Source organism: Prionailurus viverrinus, chromosome A2 (assembly GCF_022837055.1).
Source record: "Prionailurus viverrinus isolate Anna chromosome A2, UM_Priviv_1.0, whole genome shotgun sequence".
NCBI classification, from domain to species: domain Eukaryota; kingdom Metazoa; phylum Chordata; class Mammalia; order Carnivora; family Felidae; genus Prionailurus; species Prionailurus viverrinus.
In genome coordinates this window covers 156,341,980-156,366,650 of record NC_062562.1, presented here as the reverse complement: position 1 = coordinate 156,366,650, position 24,671 = coordinate 156,341,980, and the positions used below count along the sequence as shown (strand labels likewise).

The window sequence follows — 24,671 nt, the reverse complement described above, 5'->3', positions numbered from 1 at the left end:
CAAGTGGTCTAGAGGAAGCCCAGGATATGTGGCTGAAATGGAGTCTGAGGCAAGACTGTGGTCAACGTTCAACTCCCGGCTGGTGCTGCCGACAGACATGGAGCCACAGAGAAAGCACGAGTGGGGGAGGGGCAAAGAGAGAGGGGGACAGAGGATCTGAAGCGGGCTCTATGCTGACAGCACAGAGCCCAATGTGGGGCTTGAGCTCACCTGAGTCCCAAATCGGACACTCAACCAACTGAGCCACCCGGATGCCCCACAAGGTGTATTTTTAGAAAGGCAGAGTGGTGTAAAAGTTGAATTAAGTGGCAAGTAGAAAAGATAAACATCTATGCGATACGTTTCCTCTGCTAGATTGCTTTTCCTGTATACTATTTCATTTCATCCACACAAAAACCACAGAGGGTAGGCAGCTCTGTTTCAGTTTTACAGATGAGAAAATGGAGACTGGGAGTTTGGTGACTCAGTGGTGGGTCAGAGGTGTCCACCAAGGGCTGAGTGACCACCAAACACTGCCTTAGTAAGAAGGGCCCCGGTGGCACTCGGGGAGTGGATATGGATGAAAAAGCTACACAGAATACGGCACAGGAAATATTGGCAGATGTTGACAATTGCTGCTAAGGTACGGGTGACACTGCAAAAGTGAACAATGACTCAGAAGTGACTGGGAGACTCCCCGTGCTGAGGAAGGCGAGAAAAGCAGCTCATTTCATTAGGGGAAAGGAAAGGACAGAAGCTGATACTTGTCAGGCACCTGCAGTAAGCCGGGCACTTAACACATAGGCCAGAAACATAAAGCACATGCATACCATACACAGAGAAAGCGCAAGTCTAGTCCTAGGCATGTTTGAGTGTCCAGAAGGGTGGAGATGTCCAGTGAACAGTTAGAAACACGAGGCTGGAGCTCAGAACAGGCCATTCCATACCATTTCCAGGCTCGTCTGTGCAGAGATCATTACCACTGTGTGAGGAGATACTGGTGCCAAGGAGGCATGTGTGTAGGGAAAAAGAAAAGAACACCGAAGGTCAGATTTACAGGTGAAGCAAAGAGCAAAGGAAGCAGAAAAGGCCCAGGAAAAAGGAAAAGTCATGAGTGTGCTGTCATGTAAGACAAGAGACGAGAGTCTGAAAAACAGAGACAGGTAAATCCACAGGAGCTCAGCAAGAGGAGGTTCAAGGATAGGCGACGGGCAGAACAGCCAGGAGGAAGCAGGTCTCCAAGAAAGCAGCTTCTGTGACATGGTGGGAACAGAAACCAGACTTCAAGAGATGAAGGAGGTTGGTGCAGAGCTATAGAAGTGATAAGATTATTCTTTTTGCTACATGAGCCCCAAGCTTTGTCTTTGGTCTCAGAGCATATGAAAAGGTAAGGCCCTCAGCCAAAGAGACTCATTTTCCTATTCCTCTAGGAAACATCCCTTGAACAGAATCAGGCTCATCTTTTCTGCCCCCCCCCCTCCCCCCGCCAAGAACAGTAGTCTTCATCTACCATGACAAGAGGTCTGTACGGAGTCAGCTCTTACCCTATCAGGTGATGAGCTGCTGGAGGCTCATAAATGTGTCAACAACTTAATTTTGATTTGAGAGAGAGCACTGCATGGTAAGTACAAACCCAGGCTTCAGAGTGGAATAGATCTGAGGTGGAATCCTTGGTCTGGGAACTATGTGACTTCGGGCAAGGTACTTAAACTCTCTAAGCAAGCACTAGCAACTCCAAAGAAGGTACAGCCGGTGATAAACTGAGCACAGATGAGTAAAAACGTAGGAAGTGCTATTATTACAGGCCGACCATGTTCATGTGTTCCACTCCTTAGTTACTTCTCAGCACAATCCTAGAAGGCAGGTACTATTTTGCAGATGGTGAAATTGAGGCTAACCTTCATCGCATCTGGACCTGATGCTATTGGTAACACTTTGGTAGTAGAAGTGACTCCCTTCATGGCTTCTCTACCCCTCTCTTCCTGTCTTGCCACCCAACAAACACCTGCCTGCCACTGGTGGGGGGCAAAGAGGAGCCCTCTGCCTTGCTGGTGGGGGCAAGGAGGACCCCTGCGCCTCAGGTATAATCGAAGGCTTGCCAGGAAGCCTGCATCTGCCTTGCTGGTTAATTCCTCAGGCTGCTGTTTTGTCCCAGGTGGGCTCACCAAGTATCCTTCTCTTTAATTCCACGCGTCCCAGAAACAGAGAAAAAAGAGCGGGGATTAGTCTGAAGACCTTAGTTGAAGGTTCTACCATTTACTTAATCACCTGACCCTGTGCTTGTTTTGTGGTTCTCCAGGCCCAGTTCTACAAAATTAGGGCCGATGGGAAGATGCAAAGAAATAACGGTGGAACAAGATCTACCGAGGATATGGCAGAGATGCTCTGAAATGTGAGCTCTTCCCTTCCCCAGTCTGCCTCTTCCACCTGCCTCTGAAGGTGGTTTGAAGGTCCACTGAGACCATCCCCTCCCTTTGGGGCTCCGTGAACTGCAAGTGTCACCCAACTCATAAGTGACCCCCTTTCTGCCCTTTTCTGTGTGGCCAGCACCTCTTCCCTAAGAAGCTGGATGGATAGATTGAAGTCTCCTCGTCTTCTTCGCTGCTGAAAATCCAGACACAGAATTCTTTTGTTAACATTTTCCAATTTAAAGGTGTCTGTCATTAAAAGGAAAACAGCTCTATTATTACACTAATTGGCCTAGGTGTCTGATTCTTCTCGAAGATTGTGAGCAACCCCAAGACACTGAGTTTTGTTTTACCATCCACAGTGCCTAGAACCCTAGTACTTAGCGGGGACTTAACAACTGGTTGTTTATTTAATGAATAATTCACACTGAATGGGTTCTAATGGTTCATTAATGTGGCAATGGGCTCCCCTCTTTCACAGCCACATCTTGGACATCCTTGATCTTCTGATGGCTTCTATAGATAGGGAGAGTGTATTTTCCAAAGCCCAAGTCAAGATTTGTGGTATGGGACAGGATCTGATAACAGGAAAGTGTATTTGAAATCAGGAGACTTCCAGAATGTCTGGGAGGTGGCACAGCTTCACACAGGCCCTCATTCTCCAATTATTTTATACTCGGGAATAAAATGCACATCATTACCCACCTGTCCCCCCCAAAGGCCAAGTTCTGTTAGGATGGAAAAGATTCCTTTACCCTCTCTGGGGCCATCTTCATAAACCCTTTCCAGAGTAATGCTTCAGGGCTTTCCTGGAATCACTTTCCCATTGGTACGCCCTAGGCCATCGCCAGCCCCCGCTAAGGTGCAGAGAGCTGAACAGTCCAGGCTTGTCAAGCCCCTCCCCATCCTATCCACAAGGGGCACGCTGCCCTGGGTTCACAGGTGTGCCTGCCCGCCCTGCCCCCCAGTTCACTGATCCAGGCCAGGTCAAGTCAGCTTTTGGGTACCCAGAGAGCATGGGGACCCTAACTCCTGTGTTCACACAGTGCATTTCAGCCATCCAAGTAGTGGGGGTGACAAGATACCTGGCGGGGGACAGAGCTCCCCTCCTCCCTTTCTTGGGTCTGGCTATTTCTGCTGCAGCTTCTCACCTGTCCTTAACCCCCCAGGGCAGGAGAGAGGAAATTCCTCATTTATATCTGCTCCTCCCTTTTGTTTCCCCAGGAGCAGCTTTTATGCCCACTAGGAGGGGTCTCTCCGTTTATTTCAGGAACCAGCATTTTTCTTTGATTTATGATTCATTTCAAGAGCCAGAGGCTTGCCTGACAAGTTCCCTTTCTCTGAAGCTTGCATACCTCTGTAAGAACATCCTAGAAGAGCCATAGGGATGGAAGCTTTTGAAGCTGCTTTAGAAATTACCTAAGTTTCCATGGCAATCAAGCACTGTGAAGTCACCACCACATTCTGGGTCTTTCTGTTTCCACTGAAAAGGCTGTTGGAGAAATCTGTTCTTTCTCAACAACCCTCCCCCCACCCCACCCCCATGCCACCTCAGTAATAGAGATGGTCTTCCAGTGACCCTGCCCTCTCTCTCTTCTCCTGCCTGCCCTTCCCCCATCCCATTCTTGTAACAACAGTCCATTGTCTGCAAGCAAAGATCCTCAATTCAGGGCAGCAATGTGATTATTTCTACCCCAGGAAAAACAGGGTCTTCTTACCATGATAGGAGGAGACCTTAGGACATCAGTCTCCTTACCTGACTCTGGACTATACTCATTGGATAACTCAGACATGTCTGAGCATGTCTGTGTCAGCAGAGGCAGGCCAGTCAAGAAGGCACCAGGCTGAAGAGAAATCACTCATTCTGAGTGAGACCCCCAATCGCCCACCCCATACTCAGCCTAGACACTGAACCAAAACCATGCCTTACTGTCTAGAGTAACCCAACTTTGCTATATTCCCTTGTCTCCTTTACACTTCTGGGTCTGTCCTGCCCGCGTAGGATTAAAAAAAAAATTTTTTTATGTTTTATTTATTTTTCAGAGACAGAGAGAGAGAGGAAGAGCAAGTGAGCAAGCACGTAAGGGGCAGAGAGAGAGGGAGACACAAGCAAGCTCCAGGCTCTGAGCTGTCAGCACAGAGCCTGATGTGGGGCTCAAACTCACAAACTGTGAGATCATGACCTGAGTTGAAGTCGGACACTTAACTGGCTGAGCCACCCAGATGCCCTTTAACATTTTTTAAAAAATGTTTACTTTTGAGAGAGCCAGCAAGCACGAGTGGGGGAAGGGCAGAGAGGGGGACAGAGGATCTGAAGCAGGCTCTGTCCTGATAGCAGTGAACCCGACATGGGGCTGGAACTCATGAACTACAAGATCGACCTGAGCCGAAGGTGGAAGCTCAACCGACTGAGTCACCCAGGCACCCCGGTAACTGACTGGTTTTGATTATTCATTACAGCAACTTCACAAAAGATCCATCAACTTCCACTGAAAACATTGACAGTGTGGGCTCTTAAGATTTTTTCAACCCTGCTGTTTCCGTCAATTCTAGACATCATCAGTATTTTCAACCAATCTCAATCAAACACCTGCACTGAAATAAAGGCCTTCAAGCAAACTTCTAATTCTCAATAAATTCTGACCTTACCTTCCCGCTCTGAGACCCTCCCAGTTTTGCAAGGTGCCATTGTCCCCTACTGCAGTAAGCAACAAACTCAGCTTAGTCTTACCAGCAGCAATGCTAGTTGTGTGGGCAATGCTTGGCGAGCCAGCTTTTGATTAAGAAAAGGGGAGCACATGTCTATGTGATTATTTGGTCATCAAAGAACAGGGGTGATTTTAAGCACAGCAGAATTGGCCTGAGTTAGGGAAAACAAGGTACTGTAAGCAGAAGAGAGGAAAGACCTGACTTCTCAAGACCTTCTGGAGCCCCTGAAGCAAAGGGTTGCCATGCCCGGGTCTCAGGGAGGGTGAGTGTGGGACAGTAATGGAGGCAGAGCTGGCTTCCTGGGCATGCAGCCCACATAGTTGTGTGCTTGTTTTAATGCTCTGCTGTCACCATCTTGAAATTTGTAATGCTTAAATAAGGAGTCCACGTTTTCATTTTGCATCAGGCCCCACAAATTATACAGCTGGTCCTGGTTGCGGGAGTGGGGGGAAAGGGATGCTTCCAGATGTGTGACAATGCAACATTTTCAGGGGCATGTGACAGTCCCCCTACTTTACCTGGCCACCCTGGGGCACAGACATCATGCCCCACTCACAGGAACTGCCATGGGAAGTTGAAGAAGCTCTAGCTATCAGCACCCCAGAAGGAAGCCACCTCACTGATAAAAGCCACATAATATCAAGTGATCGCCTAAGGGAGAACCCCCAGGGCAATCTGTGAAATAGAAGGAAGGCCAGAATGAGGGATGATGCCCCCTCGATCTTCAAACCCATTAGCATTGCCTCCAAGGCCCTACATCTGCTCTGTTTGAGGGAATACCTCCATCTCACTCGGTTCCTGTTACAACTGTCCTCTTGCTTAACTTCCTTGGGCCCACCAGGCTCATTTCCATCCCAAGTCCCTTGCATCTGCTGTGCTGTTTGCAAGGACTGATCTACCAAGTCTTTCCAGGAAGACTTCCATTCAATGGAAGAGGAAGACTTCCAGTGAAGGCTTGAGAGGCCTTCTGCCTACCCGCTGCCCCCTCATCTACAGCAATGCCCCATCACTCCCTTCCTCCCTCCCAGCTTTCTTTTTCTCCACAGAAACGTCCCATCGTCTGGCAACATATTATATACTTACAGTACTTGCTTATCTGTCCCTCCAACAAGAATGTAAACTCCATGAGGACTTTGCCTTATTCCCCACTCTAGCCCAAATACATAAACAGTGTCACAAAGGCAATCAAAATTTATTGAATAAGTAAGGTGGTGATTAACCACAGAGGCATGATCTGTTCAAGCAATTTTATCTTTATCATCCCATGGAATGTGTCTCTGCATGGCACTGGCAGTGATGGGATAAGACTGTTCAGAGCAGTGTGTCATTGAAGGTGGCTGTTTAAAAAAAAAGTAGCTAAAACAATAATATCTCAAATTTTTTTTGAGAACAGCACTAGGAATTGTCCTAAGCCCTTCACATGAGTGAACTCTAGAATTCTCACAACTGCTATGCTTCTGGTAGGTACCATCATTAGTCCTCTTTACAGATGAGAAAGTTGAAGCAATACATGAAAGGTGGTTAAGTAACTTCCGTAAGTCACAAGGCCAGTCCAAGGCTCCGTTAGTCCTGGACTAGTTTTTCATGACAAAACTATAATTTTCCCTTTTCGTTGCATGATTCTACTTCCTGAACAAAGAAAACTTTAGTTTGGTAGCGGGGAATGGAAGGAAGGTAGCTCATGGTTACGTGTGCACAGGGACATCCAAGAGACGAAGGTTGGTTCCTCCCATGAGATCTCATAGATACCTTCACCGTCCACCCTACTTTCCACCTCCTTCTAGGGTCTGCTTTCTGTCTTAGCATTCCCTTCCGGGAATTTAATGACAAAGCTTCCCCTGGTTCTGGAGACTATGTAGCACCGTGGCTTTGCTGAGTGTTTGGTGGGCAGGTTGTAGGCATCCTGGTACGGCCTTTACTGACCAGACTTGGGTTTACAGGACCAAGGCTGCTTACTAGTCTCCTCTGAAGTGCAAATCTATAATGGAGGCAGGTCCCCTTGGGTGGCAAGGACGGAACTCCTTCAGCTTTTTTCCAGCTGGAACTCCTTCGGATCTGTTCCAGTTCTTCAGGTGAAAGTGAAGCCCTTCTGCTGCCTGGGTTGCTGGAGTGATTGATCCTGGCCACTTGTTCTACATTAGGTAAATGTGTAGGTTATTTCTTAATCCCCCTGGCAATGTGTCTCCTCCCCCAAATATCTTTGTTGCGAATGTAATTATCAAATGCTAATAAATATTCAAATATGCACCTTCCAAAAGGCAAGACTTATTCCAGGGTATGAAGTAGTTTGTGAATCTCTGCTCAGGATTTTATAGGAAATGTTGTAAGACAAAAAGCCAAGAAGAGAGTTGTGATGATCTAGTGAAATCTCACACGAACCTATAAAAGCAGTTTCGCAGGGTAAGTAGATGGGTTTTATGCCCTTGTTTGGTCACGGTAGATTATAGATACTTCTCTGCCTATTAGAATGGACTTCACTTAGGGCATACATATAACAGTAACAGCTACCGTTTACTGAGGGTTTTATAAGCTTTGCAGCATGGTAAGTCATTGAGTTATTGAATTTACTCTCTCCTCCAACTCAGAATATCTAATTTATATGGTCTTCCTCTTCTTACCCATGAGTCATGAAGTAATAACCCACGGTCATGAAGTTGGAGGCACGGTGCCTCTGGGACTTATAGAGATGCAGTCCTAGCCACGTTTCTAAGTAGTGCTGGAACTAGGAGTGACAGTGGGGAGAGGCTGATGGGAGCCCTGGATGTTGTTGTACTTTGTGGGCATTTCCCAAATCACGTCATCACCTAATGGCCATAGTCCCCCAGGAAAAACACCTATTGCCTCGGACTTTCCATTTTAGGCTTGTAAGTTCTCAGAATTGCTGGGCCTTTATCAAGGTTTTTGTCTATCAGAAGAGGAGTATCTGGGGGTTAACTGTACAGCTGAACCGCTTTCCGGTGAGCCTAGTGGAAGGGGTGACATCTGGCCTCGTTGGTGTGCAAACCACTGCAATCACTCAAACTTGATAGCTCGAGCTCCTTCAGGGCATTCTCTTCGCTTCCCTTGACTGACGGGAAAGGTAGAAAAGGCCACACTGGTCACAGGTGGTAGGAAAAGGACCTTTAATGATTTCCTTTTCCCATTACCACCTGTGCCCTCCATTCTGGCCATGATCTCCTCCAGATGCCCCTTTGTGCTTTGAGAAAGGAAGAAAAGAAAGGGAATGGAGTGAGATTCTGGGACTGGAACCTGCATAGAAGCACAGCCTGGAGCCGTGCCAGGGTGGGAAGATGGATGTGGGGCCCGGGGTCATGTGGACCTTCAACACGGAGCCGAAAGCCCACGCAGCAGGATGAACTTCTGTCACAGGCCAGCTCTGGCTCCAGTGCTCCAGTTCACTAGCTGGGGGGCCTGGGACAAATGACACAACTACTCTGATCTAGAGACACAGACGGTGGATCACAGTGGATGGTCTCTAAAGTTCCTTCCATTCTTGGCACTCTTGAGCCCCCATTAAAGACAAAGCGCTTCATGAATTCAAGTACAATTCATACCCTACTTCCAAAGGGAATTTAAGACATTTTATAACAGAAGTATAGAGACCTTGGGACTGTTCAAATAAAGAGAGAAAGAGGATAAGGAATCCCCCAGAGGGGGACCAGATTAGACCAGGAACAGAAAATAAGGCAGCGTACTTTTTCAAGGATAGCTGTTCCACTGAGACAAAATACTTTCTCTCTGTTACACACAATTCATTTTTGCAATGCACGCATTCAAAAGATATTTGAGAGTGCAGACGCTGTTCTCAACTTGGGGGATACCTTAAAGAACAAGGTGAGCAAGGTTCTGGAGCTTACATGTTAAGTGGGGGAGAGAGGCAATGAACAAACACACTGCAGACACCTAGGGCCCAGATCTTGGTGTCTAATACCATTGTCCAATAAAAGGAACCAGGGCTCCTTGGAGAAATGGCTCATCCTAGGTCTGGTCAGGAAACATAGATGAGCCTGGAGTACCTTGTGGTATGCCAAAAAGTAACAGGGGCTCAAAAACCCCCTCAAAACAAAACAACAACCAAAACCCACATTGATGTCAAAGAGGCACAGGGCCACCTGAAAGAGCTCCCAATGGCCAAAGCTGAAGCTGGGGCATTAAAACAAATCTAGAATTGGATTATAAACCAAAGTAAAAAATTAATATCCACAAGTCCACACTGATATAAATAAATGACTGAATCAATTTATAAATGGAAAAGAGAGGGACGCTTGGGTGGCTCAGTCAGTTAAGCGTCCGACTTTGGCTCAGGTCATGATCTCACAGTGTGTGGGTTCAAGCCCTGCATCGGGCTCTGTGCTGACATCTTGGAGCCTGGAGCCTGCTTCGGATTCTGTGTCTCCCTCTTTCTCTGCCCCTCCCCCACTCACTCTCTGTCTCTTTCTCAAAAATAAACAAATATTTAAAAAATTTTTTTAAATTGAAAAAATTTTCAAGTGGGGAAGAGAGGCAAATCTCCCTTATAGAAGAATTCCAAATAACTTAAGTAGATACTCCGCCCTAAAGGAGAGGGAGTCGAACTCCCCAGTCCTCAGGGATGGGCTGTGCCTGGTGACATCCTTCCAAAGAGAAGAGTATGGACAGAGGGAAAAGAGAGTAACTCTGCAGTAGAGAAACCCACACACACGACTTCAACCGGGTGATCAGGGGCAGTGTCATGAATCACGTGGGCAGGTTGTACTTGTAACACGATGTGATGGAATGACACTTGACCTCTGCCCTTTTTCCTCCCAAACCCACTACTCGGCCTAATCACGCACAAAAATCAGGCAAGTTCCAGCAGATGGGCCAGACTGCTCTATGGATGGGCAGGGCTCTGCGGAATTGCTGAGGTCATTAAAACAAGGACAGTCTGAGAAATGACTCCAGCTCCAGGGAGCCTAAGGAGATGTGACAACTAGATGGATAGATATCAGGTAAAAACATAGAGAATCTGAATAAACTGTGGACATTCGTTAATAATAATTTATCAATATTTATTAATTATAACAGACTATGCTAATGCAAGATGTTAATAGTAATGGAAACCATGCGCAGGGGCAGAGGGTAATATGGGAACTCTCTTTACTGTCTGCTCCATTTTTCTGTAAATCTAAAATTATAAATCTAAAAAATGGATCTATTAAAACAAAAAAGGGGATCTGAAGGTCTGAGAGGGAGGAAGTCCGGGCCTCTCTCCTGCTGGCCCCGAATATGCAAGCTTCCTAGAATTCTGTAGCTGCAGGGAAATGAATCCCACCCACAACACTGTGAACCCTGGAAGAGGACCCTGGGCTCAGAGGAGACCAGAGCCCCTGCTACAGACACCTTGACTGCCGTTTTGTGAGTCCCAGAGCTGAGAGCCCAGTTAAGCTGTGCTTGAAATTCTGATCTGTAAAAACTGTGAGACAATACATGTTTGCTTTAAGCTGCTAAAAAACAAACAAGAAAACTGAAACCACGACACAACAACAAACATTTCAGAAAGCCCTGACTGTGCCGGAGAAAGTTGAATTAATGAAAATGTAGAGAGTGACTAGGTGGCGCCATGAATTTGGGCGGTCAAGGAAGCCCCTTCTTGGGATGACTTTTAAGCTGGAGTCTGAGTCCGAGGAAGGAGCCAGCCAGGAGGCCCGTGCAGGGGGGACGCCGTGAGCAAAGGCGGCAGTCAGCCCAGGGCCTTGCAGCGAAGCCCTGTGTGCTCCAGGAAAGGCAGCCGGGCGGCTGGACTGACCTGAAAGCAGGCAAGGGAGGGCTGGGGGGATAGTATGAGCCAGACGATATGGGCTTCCATTAAGGACAGAATGTCTGGTTGCCCCTAAGATTCATATGTGGCGATATTACCCCTGAGGTGATAGAATTAGGAGGCGGCGATTTGGGGACATGATTAGGTCACAAGGGTGGTGTCCTCATGACTGGGATCAGCAGTCTCATGCAAGAGGCCCCACAGACCCCCCCGGCTCCTTCCGCCACCTGAGGACACAGCAGGAAGGCGCCAGCCTGTGAACCAGAAAGTGGTTCTCACCAGATGCAGAATGTGCCAGCACATTGATCGTGGACTTCCCAGCCTCCAGAACAGGAAGAAATAAATTTCTGTTGTTTGTAAGCCATCCAATCTCTGGTATTTTGTTACAGCAGCCCAAGCTGGCTAAGACTGCTTTTAAAAAAGGGTGAAGACTTTGGATTTTATTTTCACTTTGACTAGAAGAAGCCTTTGGAGCACTGGTGGCAGGTAAGTGACATACCTGACTCACAGTTTTAAAAGCATTATGTTAACTCTGCGAAGGACTGATTGCTGGGTGCCAGGGTGGTGTCACGGCATCTAGATAGGAGGCTCCAGGATTAGCAAAAAGCTCACAGAGGCTTGGACCTGAGTGGTGGTGGAGAGGGTGGATGTCCCGCAGGAGTGTGTGAGAGGGCGTGTGGCGGGGGTGGGGTGTGGGCTGGAAGTTCACACTCATCTTGTGGATGTGGGCCCTGCGGTGGCTCTGAGGGTGCCCAGTGGGTGAATTACAAGGAACCGTAGCCGCCCCAGGCTCCCCCACCGCGCTGTCTTTTCCCCGTGTCATCTTGTTCCTGTGATTCTGAATACCACTGATGACTCATCAAGACACGCGGCTCTGGCAGTTTCTTGCACCCAGTTGGTGCCGTGCCATGCCGGGCCAGATTCTCTCCCGGAGGCTCTGGCAAAGGGGACACTGGATCCCACCCACTGCCCCCAGCCCCCGGCCCGACTAATTCGCCCTACTTAATTAATTGCCTCCTCTGCGCTGAGTGTTAATTAAACAATTTGTTGCTAGTTGTTTCCCAAGGTGCGGGGTACCCTCTGTTTAACCAGGAACTAGTTAAATCTGGAAGAGAGTCGGGCCCAGGGTGGGCCATCCTCCTTCGCGTTGGAACAGAGAAGAGGTTAATGGAATTCTGCTTTTTTTTTTTTATTTGGCCCTGGTAGTTTCAACTAATATCAGGTAAAATTCCATCTTGGACTCTTGACTCCAAATTTACCTTTTTCATTCTTGCTGACCCTTCTTCTTCCACCTGTTCACCACACCCTTGCCTGGCCAGCACCAGCCCAAATGCTGCCGTTGGTCCCCACCAGCTGTTGTTGTCACTCAATCTAATCCTTGGGGCACCAGCCCGTGCTCAGTACAGATGCCTAGAATGCCAATCTGGGGGAAAGCTAGGGCTGTGAGACCTTTTTGCCACAAATACCCGGAGTCCGAGTGACTGATTGTTTTGCCATATCCATGACGTGGCTGTCACTGGTAATGGACTCTCCAAGCACCTCAACAGCCTAATCCTAAAAGGTTGATTCCCAGGGGCCAGGGATGGGTCAGGTGCTGGGAGGGTTTGGTGCTGAAAGGGCTCTTTGACACACGGGGTTCTATAGGCCAAAGCATCTTTCGGGGTTGACACCCGGGCCTCTCTAGTAGATCTCTCTGCTGAGCAGGGATTGGGGAAGGACCGCGTCTGTTCCTCAGTCGGCTCCCTCTCCAGCTCCTAACCGAGCCAAATTCAGGGGGTCAGGAGATGGCAGCTGCTCTGGGCATCTGGTCCCCCACGGCTGTGTCTGGCCTAGTTGGAAAGGACACTAGCTTGAGGCAGAAGAGAGTCAGCTTCCCCAAAAGACCACTGTTCAAGGGATCAGCTCTTCGTGGCTTTGTCCTTGTTCTCCTCCGTGGGAGCCTGGCCCGATGGTGCCCACGAGGTGTGCGGACACCACTTCTCTCCCTAGCCTCTTGTGGGAGGGCACAGCCCTACTTATGGACCCAGCGAACAAAGCTCCAGGCTGGAGGGAATGGGTTAACTCCAACCAGGGCGGTGTCCCAGTCGGCAAGAAACAGCTCTTAGAACAGCAACTTCCCCGAAGCTCTTCTTGATGCTAACATTTTATCATGAACTATGATTTTGCCGTAATAAAAAAATACAGCGCGTGTCCTAGAAGGCAGATTTCGCTGAGCCCCTCAGTAACCAGGGCTCGGCTAGGTCTCCACAGGAATAACTGAAGCCCTGTCGTGGCACCTCCCCATCTCTTGCCGCATAAGGCTTTGAGAAACAGTCACAGAGGTGAGGGAGTGGAGGGAAGAAAGAAAACAAGTCGTGAGAGGTCTTGGCCAATTGGCTCATCCCTAGAAGCATAACATTTTACAACCGGAGAGAGCTTGAAAGTTCAGCTATTCCTCAGGCTCTCACCCTGCTTGCACATGAGGATCACCCCCAGAAGTCCTGCTTGGACTGCTCTGCGGTGAGGGCCCAGCATCAGTGTTTTTAAGGGCTTTTCAGGTGATTGGAATGTGCAGTGACTGAGAACACAAGGTGAGCAATGCGCTCACTCATCCACTCTGAGGGATTCCTCTGATTCCTCATCATTCCAAGCTTTCAGACTGTCTTCTCCAGAGCCCCGGGCTTGCTGGTTGTGGGCAGGGTTCCAGGCACCCCTCCCTCTGCCCCTACACCTTCTCCTGGGAGAGTTCTCACCTATGTCTCAGGGGAGCAGGAAGTGCCCCTGACCACACCCTGGTCACAGCTGTTGGCCCAGCCATGGTCACTCAGTTCTGGCCCGTTTACTGCCTGACCAATGGCGTGTGACCTGGCCAGAGAGGATAAATGGGCTAATCACATTATCTCTCTCTCTCTCTCTGTCTCTGTGTCTAGAAGCTGACTTGAGCCGCAGCAGGGAAGGAGGTCACCAGAGTCCTGGAGACGCGGCACAGTCACACAGGATGTGGGCTGTGCGCCTGGCCCGGAGAGCAGGCAGTGCGTGCGGAGGGGGCTGGGAACAACTCAGAAGGGTGGGGATGAAAGAGTGTCAGCGCCTAGAGCTCCAGGATTCCTGCTCTGCCTGCGGCCTGTTTGCTCAGCTTTTCTCCGATTCCTAGGAGACCTTTCTAGAGCCTTAGAAAAGCCCCGTTTTACTGGAGCCTATCTCTGTATAACCAAAAGCGTCTTAGAGAGAACACTCACTACAAACAGGGCCACTCTGCTTTTATCTTTTTACATTTCAGGGTCCATGGGAGATTTGGACTGGAAGGTGGACACAAAAAGGTCTCCACTGTGGCGAAAAAGGAGTGAGGAGGCCAGGGGCTGAGCCCGACCCCTGCTTCACTGAGGACATGAGGCAAAGAAAAAGGACCGGCAGGTCTTGCGGGCCTGTCTCCATGGGAGACCAGAAGAAGGGGTGTAGGGACTGCTAGGGATCCCCCCTCCCTCCCTCCCTCATGACTGCAAGCCCGGGACATCGGACTCTGGGGGCAGAGGGTTCCGTCAGCCTGGGGCACCCTGGAAAGCCCTGTCTTGTCTTTGGCTCAGAATGGCTGTGCTTCAGTGGTAAAAGGGCAAACTGTCAGGCCCCAAGATGAATCCTGCAATTCTCCCCCTCTCCCAACCGATAGCTCACCAGCCCTAGACATCTCTCCGTGCACCCAGAGGGATGGCCGTTACCTTTCCCCAGGCTGACCCAGTCCTTCACCTGCCATCTCTGCTCAGAAACCCGGAGTCAGGCCCTTCACAAAGGGAACTTGAGCTGGTCATAAGCATGTGGTGCCTAAAGTCTAGCTGACATCGTTTCCATCTGTAGGACTCACTTTCCTTTCTTCCCATAAATATGTCTAATTCCTGCTATTCAAGCTCAGCTCCCCCTCCACCTAGCTCCACACGGTGCATCAGTCCACTTCTTGTGGAGTAGACTGTGAGGAATGTATCTGACGGTTAACCTCAGGTCTGGACTGAGACGTCAGGGAAGACAGGCGCAGGCAGAGCGTGGATTGACTTTGCTTTCCGTGGACTGGAACCTACTCCTGCATAGCCATACGGTTCTCTGTATCTATAATCCTTTATAAGGACACTGGATCAGTTCAATGGCCATGACACTAGCAGAGAGTAAGGGAGACAGATATGACAAAGGTCTAGCCTGGTCCTACCACCCTTAGAGTGCCTTATTTGAAAATGGTAGCAGAATTTAGGACTCGTAAATCAAAGGTGAGGATGGGCTTTTAAACAGGAACTACCCAAATAGCACCTGCTTCCCATCCCAAAGTCCAGTATCTGCATAAAAGGCCTGAGAATTTTCTGAGTTCACGCTCACCCCCAGTCTGATACCTCTCTTTCAGTGCCATAACCTCACAGTCTCCCAAACCAGGCGGTCAGCCCCTCGAGAGCTGAGGACCAGATCTTATCAGCGTTTGCATCCCCAGAAGCTGGCGCAGCGACGGATGGCTAAAAGGAGCTCAAAACATGTCTGATGAATGAATGAATGCGTGTCCCCTAGCCATTCTCCCAGAATCCCAGGAGCCAGGATTGCTTGGCTCCCCAGCAGCTCCCCAAGCCTGAGGCCTTACCTCCCATGAGGAAGAGAAGCCCTGCTACATACTGCATAAGGCCCCGGTCCCAGCAGCAGCCCAGCACGCCGATGATCCAGCCGAAGAGGATGATGGCCACCGCCATGCCCATGAAGCCGGCGGTCATCCTGCGCAGGTCTGTGGGGAAGCGAGTGGGCAACAGTTAGCATCGGAACCTAGAACTCGCAGTCAAGGTGCATCCCGGCCCCGGGTAAAAAGGGAGAGGGTGGCACACTGCAGAGGTGGGAAGGCAACATACCCTTTTCAGACAAGCTTGCACAACTGAGCTTCTTTTGTACAGCAGAGAGGGCCCCTGGCGGTAACTCTCCTCAGGTGCGAAAAGCATGCCAGGACAGTTTGGCTGGCAGGCACAAGGAGAGACTGCCGTCCCAATCGGCGTCATTTCTTATGCACCTTTGTGCCAGGTGCAGCGCTGTCGTTCCCAAGCATCAGGCCCAACGGTCTGCAACAGGAACTGCCTTTATCCTTATTTGAAAAACGGAGTCAACTGCCGAAAGCCTTACGGCTACTGAGTACCAGAACAAGGCATCAAACCCAGATCCGGATGGCTCCTAGGTGCTAACCACAGCATCATTCACCTCTCAGGAAGAAACGGGCCTTTAGTGGAGGGCGGGGGCTCGGCAGATGGGCTGCACCTGCCGAGTGCTCCCTCTCTTCCCTCCAGGGCTGATGGGGCTCTCCAGGAGGTCCAGTGCGAGGAGGAAGCTGCTGCTGGTGTCCTGTTCCTTCCCTCTAAGCCAGCTGGCAGGGGCTCAGCTTTCCCTGCACGTGGGGCTGCAGGGCGGAGAGCCAAACTTGCTGCTCTCAGACCGAGCCCCTGAGCAGGCCTCTTCAGCTCCCGTGGACCCCAGGTCAGCCCAGCTTTCTAGGTCCAGCCTTTCCCCGTTCCACGCCTCGCTGACCCCACCGCCCAAAGCCGATGCGGGTATGGCGAGGAGGGCCGTCTGGAAAGGCGGTGTTGTTAGTGGAAGGGAGAGGGCAGAGATACTGTCACATGTCAGCCTCTTGCTAGGTGCGCCTTCCTCCCGGCTCTCTCCACTGCCCTCCAGGGCATCCCCACCAGCCTCACGCTCCCTCCCTGGCGTCCAGCCTTCTTACCTCCCTCCTCCTCCTTACCTCCTCGCTGCTAGTCCTTGACTCCCTCCACCCTGCCCCAGCCTTGCCAGCCTGCCGCTCCCTGCCTACCTCTGCAGTTTGTGCAAAGCCCATCTGCCAGCCCCAGCCCCACCAATGGGGCTCCAAACAGGAGCAAGCCATCTGCCCAGCCTCTGCCCCGGGGCTTGCCAGGACAGCCTGGAGGGCCCCATGGGCACTCCTCCCTCTCAGGGAGGGGGAGACTGGGAGTGGAAGTGAGGGCACCTGATAGCTAACCACATCCACACCCGTGGAAGCACAGGGTGATCTCGCCTCATGCCTACAAATGCCTGGCAGGTCTCCATGCGCTGCGAGGGCGCCCTGCCCGCTCTGTTCCTCTGTCACTCCAGTCACCCCCATCGGGAGCTACGGCAGATCCTGGCACAGTCAGGCTAGAGAAACCCTGGCCTCTCCCCTCGGAAGAGGGATTTGGTCCACGCTCCCTGACCTGACACGGAGGATGAGACCCTGGCAGCCCCCCCAGGAGGCTGGCTGGAGGCGGGGAGGGAGGGGCAAAGGAAAGCAGCTCGCACAAGGGGCAGGACAGGACCCTGTTGCAGAGGCAGAAATCCACCCACGGAGCCCGTTCCTGCTCTACCCGCCCTCCTCTGTCCTCCCCTGCCCGACCCGGGATGCCTGCCGCACCGGGTAGAAGTAATGCCCGTTCCTGTCGCGTATGTGAACTGCCAGCAATGCCTCATCATCATGCCACACTACAGATGGCTCCGATCACCACGGTGTCCCAGGAAGCTGCACGGAGGGCATCACTCGATCGCGGCACTCAGACGTGCACCCCGCTTCCCGAGCCGGCTCCCCGCTTGGTGTGTGGGCACCCACAGCCAGCTTGAGGTGAGGAGGGAGGCACAGTCTTGCCAGCTGCACAGGCACCACCTCGTACCCCGTGATCTAACTGCCCTGACCGTCCTGCCACCTGTCTCAGCCCTTCTTCCTCAGGCGCCGCCCCAGACCCTCGTGTGAGCCAGGCTGGAGCTGCCTCCTAGGTGGAGAAGAGCATTCCTTGATGTGTGAGTCCATTTGGACGGACTCCCGGAAGTGCTGCATCCACTCTCCACTGTGGTCAAGGGCAAGGAGGCGGTGAGAGCGGCGGAGGAGAGCTCGGGGTACTTTTGGATTAAAGTAGGCTTACACCCCCTTAGATCAGGAAATTTCACTCTATGCCCCTTTTCAGGGCATGAAGGGCTTCTAAGATCTTGGTTCCTTTGGCAACATCAGAGATGGACAGCACTGCTGAAACCACCTGGCCCCTCCCACTACACTTGGCCTTGCTCACGGAGAAGCCTTACTGAGCCTCAGCCCCTGCAGATCCACGGGAGATTGCCTGGGGGATTAAGTGGACGATGTGTCCGGTAAGGTGTTCCCCCCCCCCCCCCCCCCCCCCCCCCCAGCCAGAGACGGAAAACTGGTCTGGGCAGGAAAAGGAAATGCAAATCGGAGAAATAGGGAAGGCTATCATGGTTGGTGGACGAAAGCAAAGTGTTTAACTTACAGGAAAAGGCACAACGGCAGGGACACGGGAAAATCATTTCTCTTGTAAAAGTCCAGAGACAGGTAACAGTCATCTGTGTCCCAGGCCGGGGGGGGGGGGGGGGGGGGGGGGGGCGTGGCCCTCTAGCACGGATTAGGTGCACTCTGTCAGCCAAAACCGAGGGCCGTGCTAAGCTGCTGATCTGGAAAAGCAGGATGAAGACCAGAGGTCGGGCCTGAGTATTTTCGTGCTAAGCTGCTGATCTGGAAAAGCAGGATGAAGACCAGAGGTCGGGCCTGAGTATTTTCACCGACAGGGAGGATTTTTACCATCACCCCTTGAGTCTGATTTTGCCAGAGCCGTGCATGTGTGTTTGGTTATTTCGTTCTCAGACCCACGTGGTAATTCAGGGCAGCTGCATCAACAACTTGCAAACACAGGACAAGAAATAGTCCTATTTTACAGACAAGGAAAGCAAAATCCAAAGTTTATTTATATATTTTGAGAGAGTGAGCAGGGGAGGGAGGGTAGGAGGGAGGGAGAGAGGGAGAGAGAGGGAGAGAGAGGGGGAGGGAGGGAGGGAGAGAGAGAGAGGGAGAGAGAGGGGGAGGGAGAGAGAGGGAGAGAGAGGGGGAGGGAGGGAGAGAGAGAGAGGGAGAGAGAGAGAGGGAGGGAGAGAGAGGGAGAGAGAGGGAGAGAGAGGGAGAGAGAGGGAGAGAGAGGGAGAGAGAGGGAGAGAGAGGGAGAGAGGGGGAGAGGGAGAGAGGGGGAGAAGGAGAGAGGGGGAGAGGGAGAGGGAGAGGGAGAGGGAGAGGGAGAGGGAGAGGGAGAGGGAGAGGGAGGGAGAGGGAGAGGGAGAGGGAGAGGGAGAGGGAGAGGGAGAGGGAGAGGGAGAGGGAGAGGGAGAGGAGAGGGAGGGAGAGGGAGAGGGAGAGGGAGAGGGAGAGAGAGAGAGAGAGAGAGAGAGAGAGAGAGAGAATATCCCAAGCAGGCTCCAAGCTGTCAGCACAGAGACCCATGTGGGGCTCGATGCCACGAACCTGAGATCGTGACCTGAGCCAAAATCACAAGTCAGATGCTCAACCTATTGAGCCACCCAGGTGCTCCTAAAGAAGTTAAAGAATTTATTGACAAACCAGTGAAATAAAGGAAGAGTGAGCTGTGTGGGAAAAGAAAATTAATAATGCAGTTAAAGAACATACTGAGCATTTCTTCCTCCCAAATAAAGGGAGAACTATAGGTCTGGGATTTTTTTTTTTCAAAGATAGGAATCCACATGGATGGGAAAAGAGAAGAAATGACAACACACAGGACTGGAAGCAGCAAAGCTGGCGGACGGTGCACTTGGCTGGAGCCAAACTGGAGGCAGCAGCGTTGAAGCAGAAAACCAACCTCGGAGTTCCCCGAAGTCTCGTGAACTGGCACCCACAGGTTCCTTTGGATCAGTTAGTTACCCACAGGGGGAGAACATAAATAAAAGCAGGATTTGGTGGAAGTTGTCTGAGATGGAACTAGATCCCTCGATCCCTCATCCACTCTGTGACACTAGGGGACCCCCCTCCCCTTCCCTTTCCCTGGAGTGGGGGTGCTTAGCACTGGCGGTTGACAGGCTCGGTGAGGGCCATTCCACATAGGTGATGAAGTGACCATTCACATACAGAATGTTGTATCCTTGCCCTTGGGACCCTAGCCCCCTTCTCCTCAGCTCCGGAAGCTGACTGCCTGGCCTCTGCCGTCCAGCCTGGGGGCTGGGAGAGGTCTCTCCAGGGATGACCAGCCCAAGAGGAAAGACTTAGATAGACACTCAGCACTGGAGGAGCCCGACAGGAAGCCCCTCTGACCACTGTGCAAGGGAGCGTCCCATGGACAAGCCCGCCACCCACTCGGTGCTTCCAGACAGCTTTGGCAGGGCCACCTGCCGACCCAGCACCAACCACGTACATATAACCTGGGAGCAAAGGAACTTTAGGAAACAAGCTGCACAGAGAAGAGGCAATAACTCAAAATTATTATTAATATTCCCAGAGAGGCAAGACATGAAACGTATTTGGCCTCCATGAAATAAGAACAGGAAGGAGTCCATCGAAAAGAACTATCTGGAGAATACAGCACCTTAAAATAACAGAATCAAAGTCACTGAAATTTTTATTATAAAATCAATTCCAACTTATGTATTACCAATCCTATCCTGTTCCTAAGAAAAAGACTCGAGGAGGCTTAGAACACACGCACAGTGTAACCAGGATAAAAATAATTAATGAGAAAATGAAGGAACCAGAAAATAAAGAAAAGGAAGATGAAGCCGGGCATCACATTCATATGCAAAATTCGGTCCATGAGGTCCTTAGGAAGGGAATTAAGCTTACAGTACCTCAACTTAAAGGCAACACTCATGACTTCCATTGTCTTTGCCTTGGTTGCTTTCTGTTTGTGCTTGAGTAAATCCTGAGGACCACTCTGCCTGTGGAACGACCCACATGCAGAAGACGGCCCCCTTCCTGCCCATCTGCACCTACCCTATGTGCCAATTTTATCTCCTGGGGAGGAAGAAACTGTCTTTTTTATTCTCCGTGACTGCTCACTGTCCCAAAGCAGTACCCTGCACCCAGATACTTACGTAGCTTGTATTTCGTTCCCCGTTTCTTCCTGCCTTCTTAGAAAGAAAAGGGGACACACCTCACTCGGGTATCCGAAGCCTCGTTAAAATATTATGCGAAGCTGGTCTAAGAATAAATCCCCTTAAAGAACCCGGGATGATGAGTCGGACTCTGCCAGCCAAAGCGGAGATAAAGAAAAATCATCTCACGAATCCTTTTGGGTTTGAGCCCATCATCTGTATTCAGTGACCCTAATGTTTCGCGTTCTAAGTTTTGAAATGAGAAAGGTGCATTCTAAACTTTTTAGAGAAGGAATTTAGTTCTGTGCAGTGCAAAGGCTGGGCAGAAGGGGGTAGATAATGAGGGAGGGTGGAGGACGAAAGGCCAGGAGAACCATTAAACAGACCAGAAAAAGCAGTTCTCCCTCACAGAAAAATTTTGATTTTGAAGTTTTACACTCCTATTAACATTTAAATTGAAAGGTATTGCTCGCAACTCTACACGGGAAACCAGGATATCTGCATTTAAATAAATACCACTTAGAGAAGGAAAATATATATGGGCTCTGCATCTCTTTCTATTTGCTCTTTAAAGACAGAAAAATGATGATGATTGTAATTTTTTTCCTCATTAAAAAAAAAAGAAATGGTGAGGGTAAGTATGCGTCAGACCCTCAGGGATGGTAGAATGGAGATGTGGGGGGGGGGGGGGGCGCGGGGACACTGTATTAATGGCTCCAGAGACCATGGTGTGGAGTGAGCAGCAAGGCCACGGTCCTCTGTAGGCCACATGGGTTTAGCCTTCTTTGCTGGAAGCTCTGCCTTCTGCATGATAGGATATGAGCACATCACCCTGGCTGCAAGGGTGGAAGAGGGTGGGTGGCTAGTCATCCATTTACGAATTCATCAGTCCCTTGGGGTTTAAGGTCACAGGAACTGGAAGGTAGAGCAAGATGGTGAGGCCAAAATTCAAGTGTTTTTGCCCCAAGGGATCAGTCTAGGAGGAGAGAGAGGCGGGGGGGGGGGGGGGGGGGGCAGGCAAGAAAGAGAGGGAGGGAGGGGGTGGAGGGAGAGAGACAGAGACAGAGACAGAGATAGAGACTTGGCAATGAACATGCCAGCCGTGGGATTAACTCAGGACAAATGGAATCAAATGAGAAGGAATATTCCAGGAACCAATTACGGCACAGCAACCATCTCTGAAGTGGGGGTCTGGCTCTGGGTAGCCACACAGAGATGTGACAGCTGGGGAGGGAAGCACGGATTCTGGGAACCAGGCTGCCTGGTTCCAAATACTACCCTGCCACATCCTGGCCGTGCGAGCTTGAGCAGTTAACCTCTGTCTCTGGATCGCGGTCTCCACATTTGTGAGTGGAGGTTAGGACAGAACTTGCTTTAAAGGGTTTTTAAGAGGATTAAATCAGTTAATATGTGTCAACTGCTTAGAACAGTACCTGGCACAACGCTAGAGCTACACAGGTGTGAATAGAGAGGGACGGCACTGACAGTGGGTCCCTCTTTTCATGCTCCCGGTCTCTTGCATTTGTGGTATGGAAGCATAAAATGGGCCGAGTAACAAGTTGGGGTTAGCCCCTAGTTAAACACTGGGTACCCAGAGGGAACAGCCTCCTGGAATCTGTTTTTATGCCTCTAAGGTACCTAGAAAAGCTGAGGGGAAGGCTTTCATTTTCTTTTCTGTTTTCTTAATTAAAAGAAAATAAAAAAACAAATAAATAAAAGATTTTTTTCAATGTTTGTTTATTTTTGAGAGAGAGTGAGACAGTGAGCAGGGGAGGGGCAGAGCACGAGAGGGAGACACAGAATTGGAAGCAGGCTCCAGGTTCTGAGCTGTCAGTGCAGAGCCCGATTCGGGGCTCAAACCCACGAGCCGTGAGATCATGACCTGAGCCGAGGTTGGATGCTTAACTGGCTGAGCCGACCAGGAGCCCCTATTTTTCTTTTTTATTAATACTGATAGGCATCCACCCCAGAGCATGGACCAAACTGCGGGAGGGCTGCGGCAGCTCACAGCAGGGTGCTGCTGGCCCTGGAGGCTGTTTGAACCTGGGGCTGTCCCAGTGAGCACTTGGCTGACTGGAAGGGACAGACACAGGCTAGACCACAACTCTGCTGTAGAGGTAATGAAAATCAAAACAGAAGCAGCTAATGGGGACTTTGCCTACAGTTTTCTCTTAGAGTATAAGTTGACTCAGCATAATGTTGTTATATTTAAAGAATACTTTGGGGGGGGTGCGCCTGGCTGGCTCAGTTGGTTACACTTCCGTCCAACTCTTGATTTCGGCTCATGTCGTGATCTCATGGTTTGTGGGTTGGAACCCCACGTCGGGCTCTGCACTGCTGGTGCGGAGCCTGCCTGGGATTCCCTCTCTCTTCCTCTCTCTCCGCCCCTCCCCTGCTCACCCTCTCTCTCTCTCTCAAAACCACACTTAATAAAAAGTAATTTTTACGTGAAAACAAAATAGCTCTCAGGTTTGACTTGCTCCGATCCCTGAAAGGCCCTTCAGAACTGCCCTCTGCCTGTCCCTGCATCTTCGCCTTTCTCCAAGGCCCCCTGGGCTCGAAACCCAGCGGTCTGAGTTCCAGAAAGGCCTGGCACTTTCCCCCCTTTCCCTGAGGGCACAGCGCTCTCTGCCAGCGTGGCTGCCCCCACACTCCGCCTGGCAAGCTCCTCCTCATCCCCAAAGGTGTCGCCAACAAGCAAACGCATGGGACACTTCAGCAGACGCTGGTGTTCGGTGCCTGGGCTCTTCCCACATGCCTTATTGTAATCCTTCCAGTAAATTCAAGCTTGTTCAGGGCTGTGCTCACGTCTGGGTTTTTTCGTTTTTGTTTTTTGTCCTTCCCGTCCCCGGCACATTGCCTGACATAAACAGGTGCTCAATAAATGTTGGCTAAATGAGATCACCATCCCACCCTGCAATGGTTACTAAAACTGAGCGCACCACAGAATAAAGCAGGGTGAGGAGGATGTACCTGCCCAATTCAACACGCTTTGGTGACTCATATGTCACTGGGATTTGCAGCCAATTTCTCTCTCCTCCAATCTTATTTTTAAACGCCAAAAGTAACTATCACTTAACAATCCAATACAGTTGTTTATTGCATACAAACAAAACATCAGTGTATATCCAGGTTCCAGATCACAGAGAGCCGTGCAGTATGGGGGGCTCCTTACCACAAAGTTTAATGACACATAATACCCCACAGGTTAGAACCCCATAGACCTTTCCACACCGACCCCCAAGTCAGGAAGAGATCGTGGGGAGGGAAAGGTAGTTGCTGTAGAACCAAGAGGTGGTTTCTGGGTCAGAAGACAGGCTTGAAGCTTCCTCCTCCTCACCCCTACCTCCGGATCAGAGAGCTGCCATAAATAGGGATATTATGTGATGATGCCATATACAAATCACATCCATCGTCAAAACAATGGGAAGCAAATTGCAAAATGTGTACTCGCCTGATGAGAGCTGGGTCAGCAGCTAAACCAAGTGCCTGGAAGAGAAGGCTGAAGGGGGAGAAAGCCCAGAAGTGAGAAGCAGAGTCCCACACCAAAAAAAAAAAAAATCACAAGACTCCCTTCTCCCTGTAGTCCCACGGCTACATCAACAGCAGAAACAACAGAAGGGAATGACAAAAAGGGAATTCAACTTAGCCAAGCAAACACACCTGGGGAGACCAGCTCAGCACCTGGCCCTCTGTCCCCAGGGTCTTCCTACTGTGAGTGATGAGCTAGACCAGTACAATCTGCCATTCCATCTTGAGAAGCTCCCACGTCTCTTCCTCTCTATATCATGTGTCACCGACAGTGATACGTGCATGTGTCCCCAGAGAGTCCCCACAAAGCAGTCAGAAGATGCAAGCTTTAAAGCACACAGGCAGCTTACAGGGTACTATCTCTCCAGAGAAATGCTGCAGGCGCCGGAGAATGGGCTAATGACAAAGAACATGAA

At 50.5% G+C, this 24,671-nt stretch overlaps 1 protein-coding gene and 2 long non-coding RNA genes across 4 annotated transcripts in view; 1 reads left to right on the top strand and 2 right to left on the bottom strand.

The window, feature by feature from the left end:
* The window catches only part of TMEM178B (transmembrane protein 178B), a 360,015-nt gene that overhangs the window by 21,453 nt on the left and 313,891 nt on the right, over nt 1-24,671 (bottom strand). For both annotated transcript variants that reach the window (XR_007146876.1, XM_047832837.1), the window contains exon 3: nt 15,467-15,604. Coding sequence is in view for 1 of the 2 variants with exons in the window: in XM_047832837.1 (XP_047688793.1) it covers nt 15,467-15,604 (138 nt within the window). In the remaining variant the exon portion in view is untranslated. The remainder of the gene's footprint in view (nt 1-15,466; nt 15,605-24,671) is intronic.
* Nucleotides 1,755-3,864, bottom strand: LOC125151598 (uncharacterized). Its single transcript, XR_007146879.1, has 2 exons — nt 3,743-3,864; nt 1,755-2,157 (listed from the first exon to the last, which is right to left on the bottom strand). It is a non-coding gene; the product is annotated as an uncharacterized LOC125151598 (long non-coding RNA).
* LOC125151594 (uncharacterized) lies at nt 16,884-21,350 on the top strand. The gene is made up of 3 exons (XR_007146878.1): nt 16,884-17,716; nt 17,811-17,988; nt 19,372-21,350. It is a non-coding gene; the product is annotated as an uncharacterized LOC125151594 (long non-coding RNA).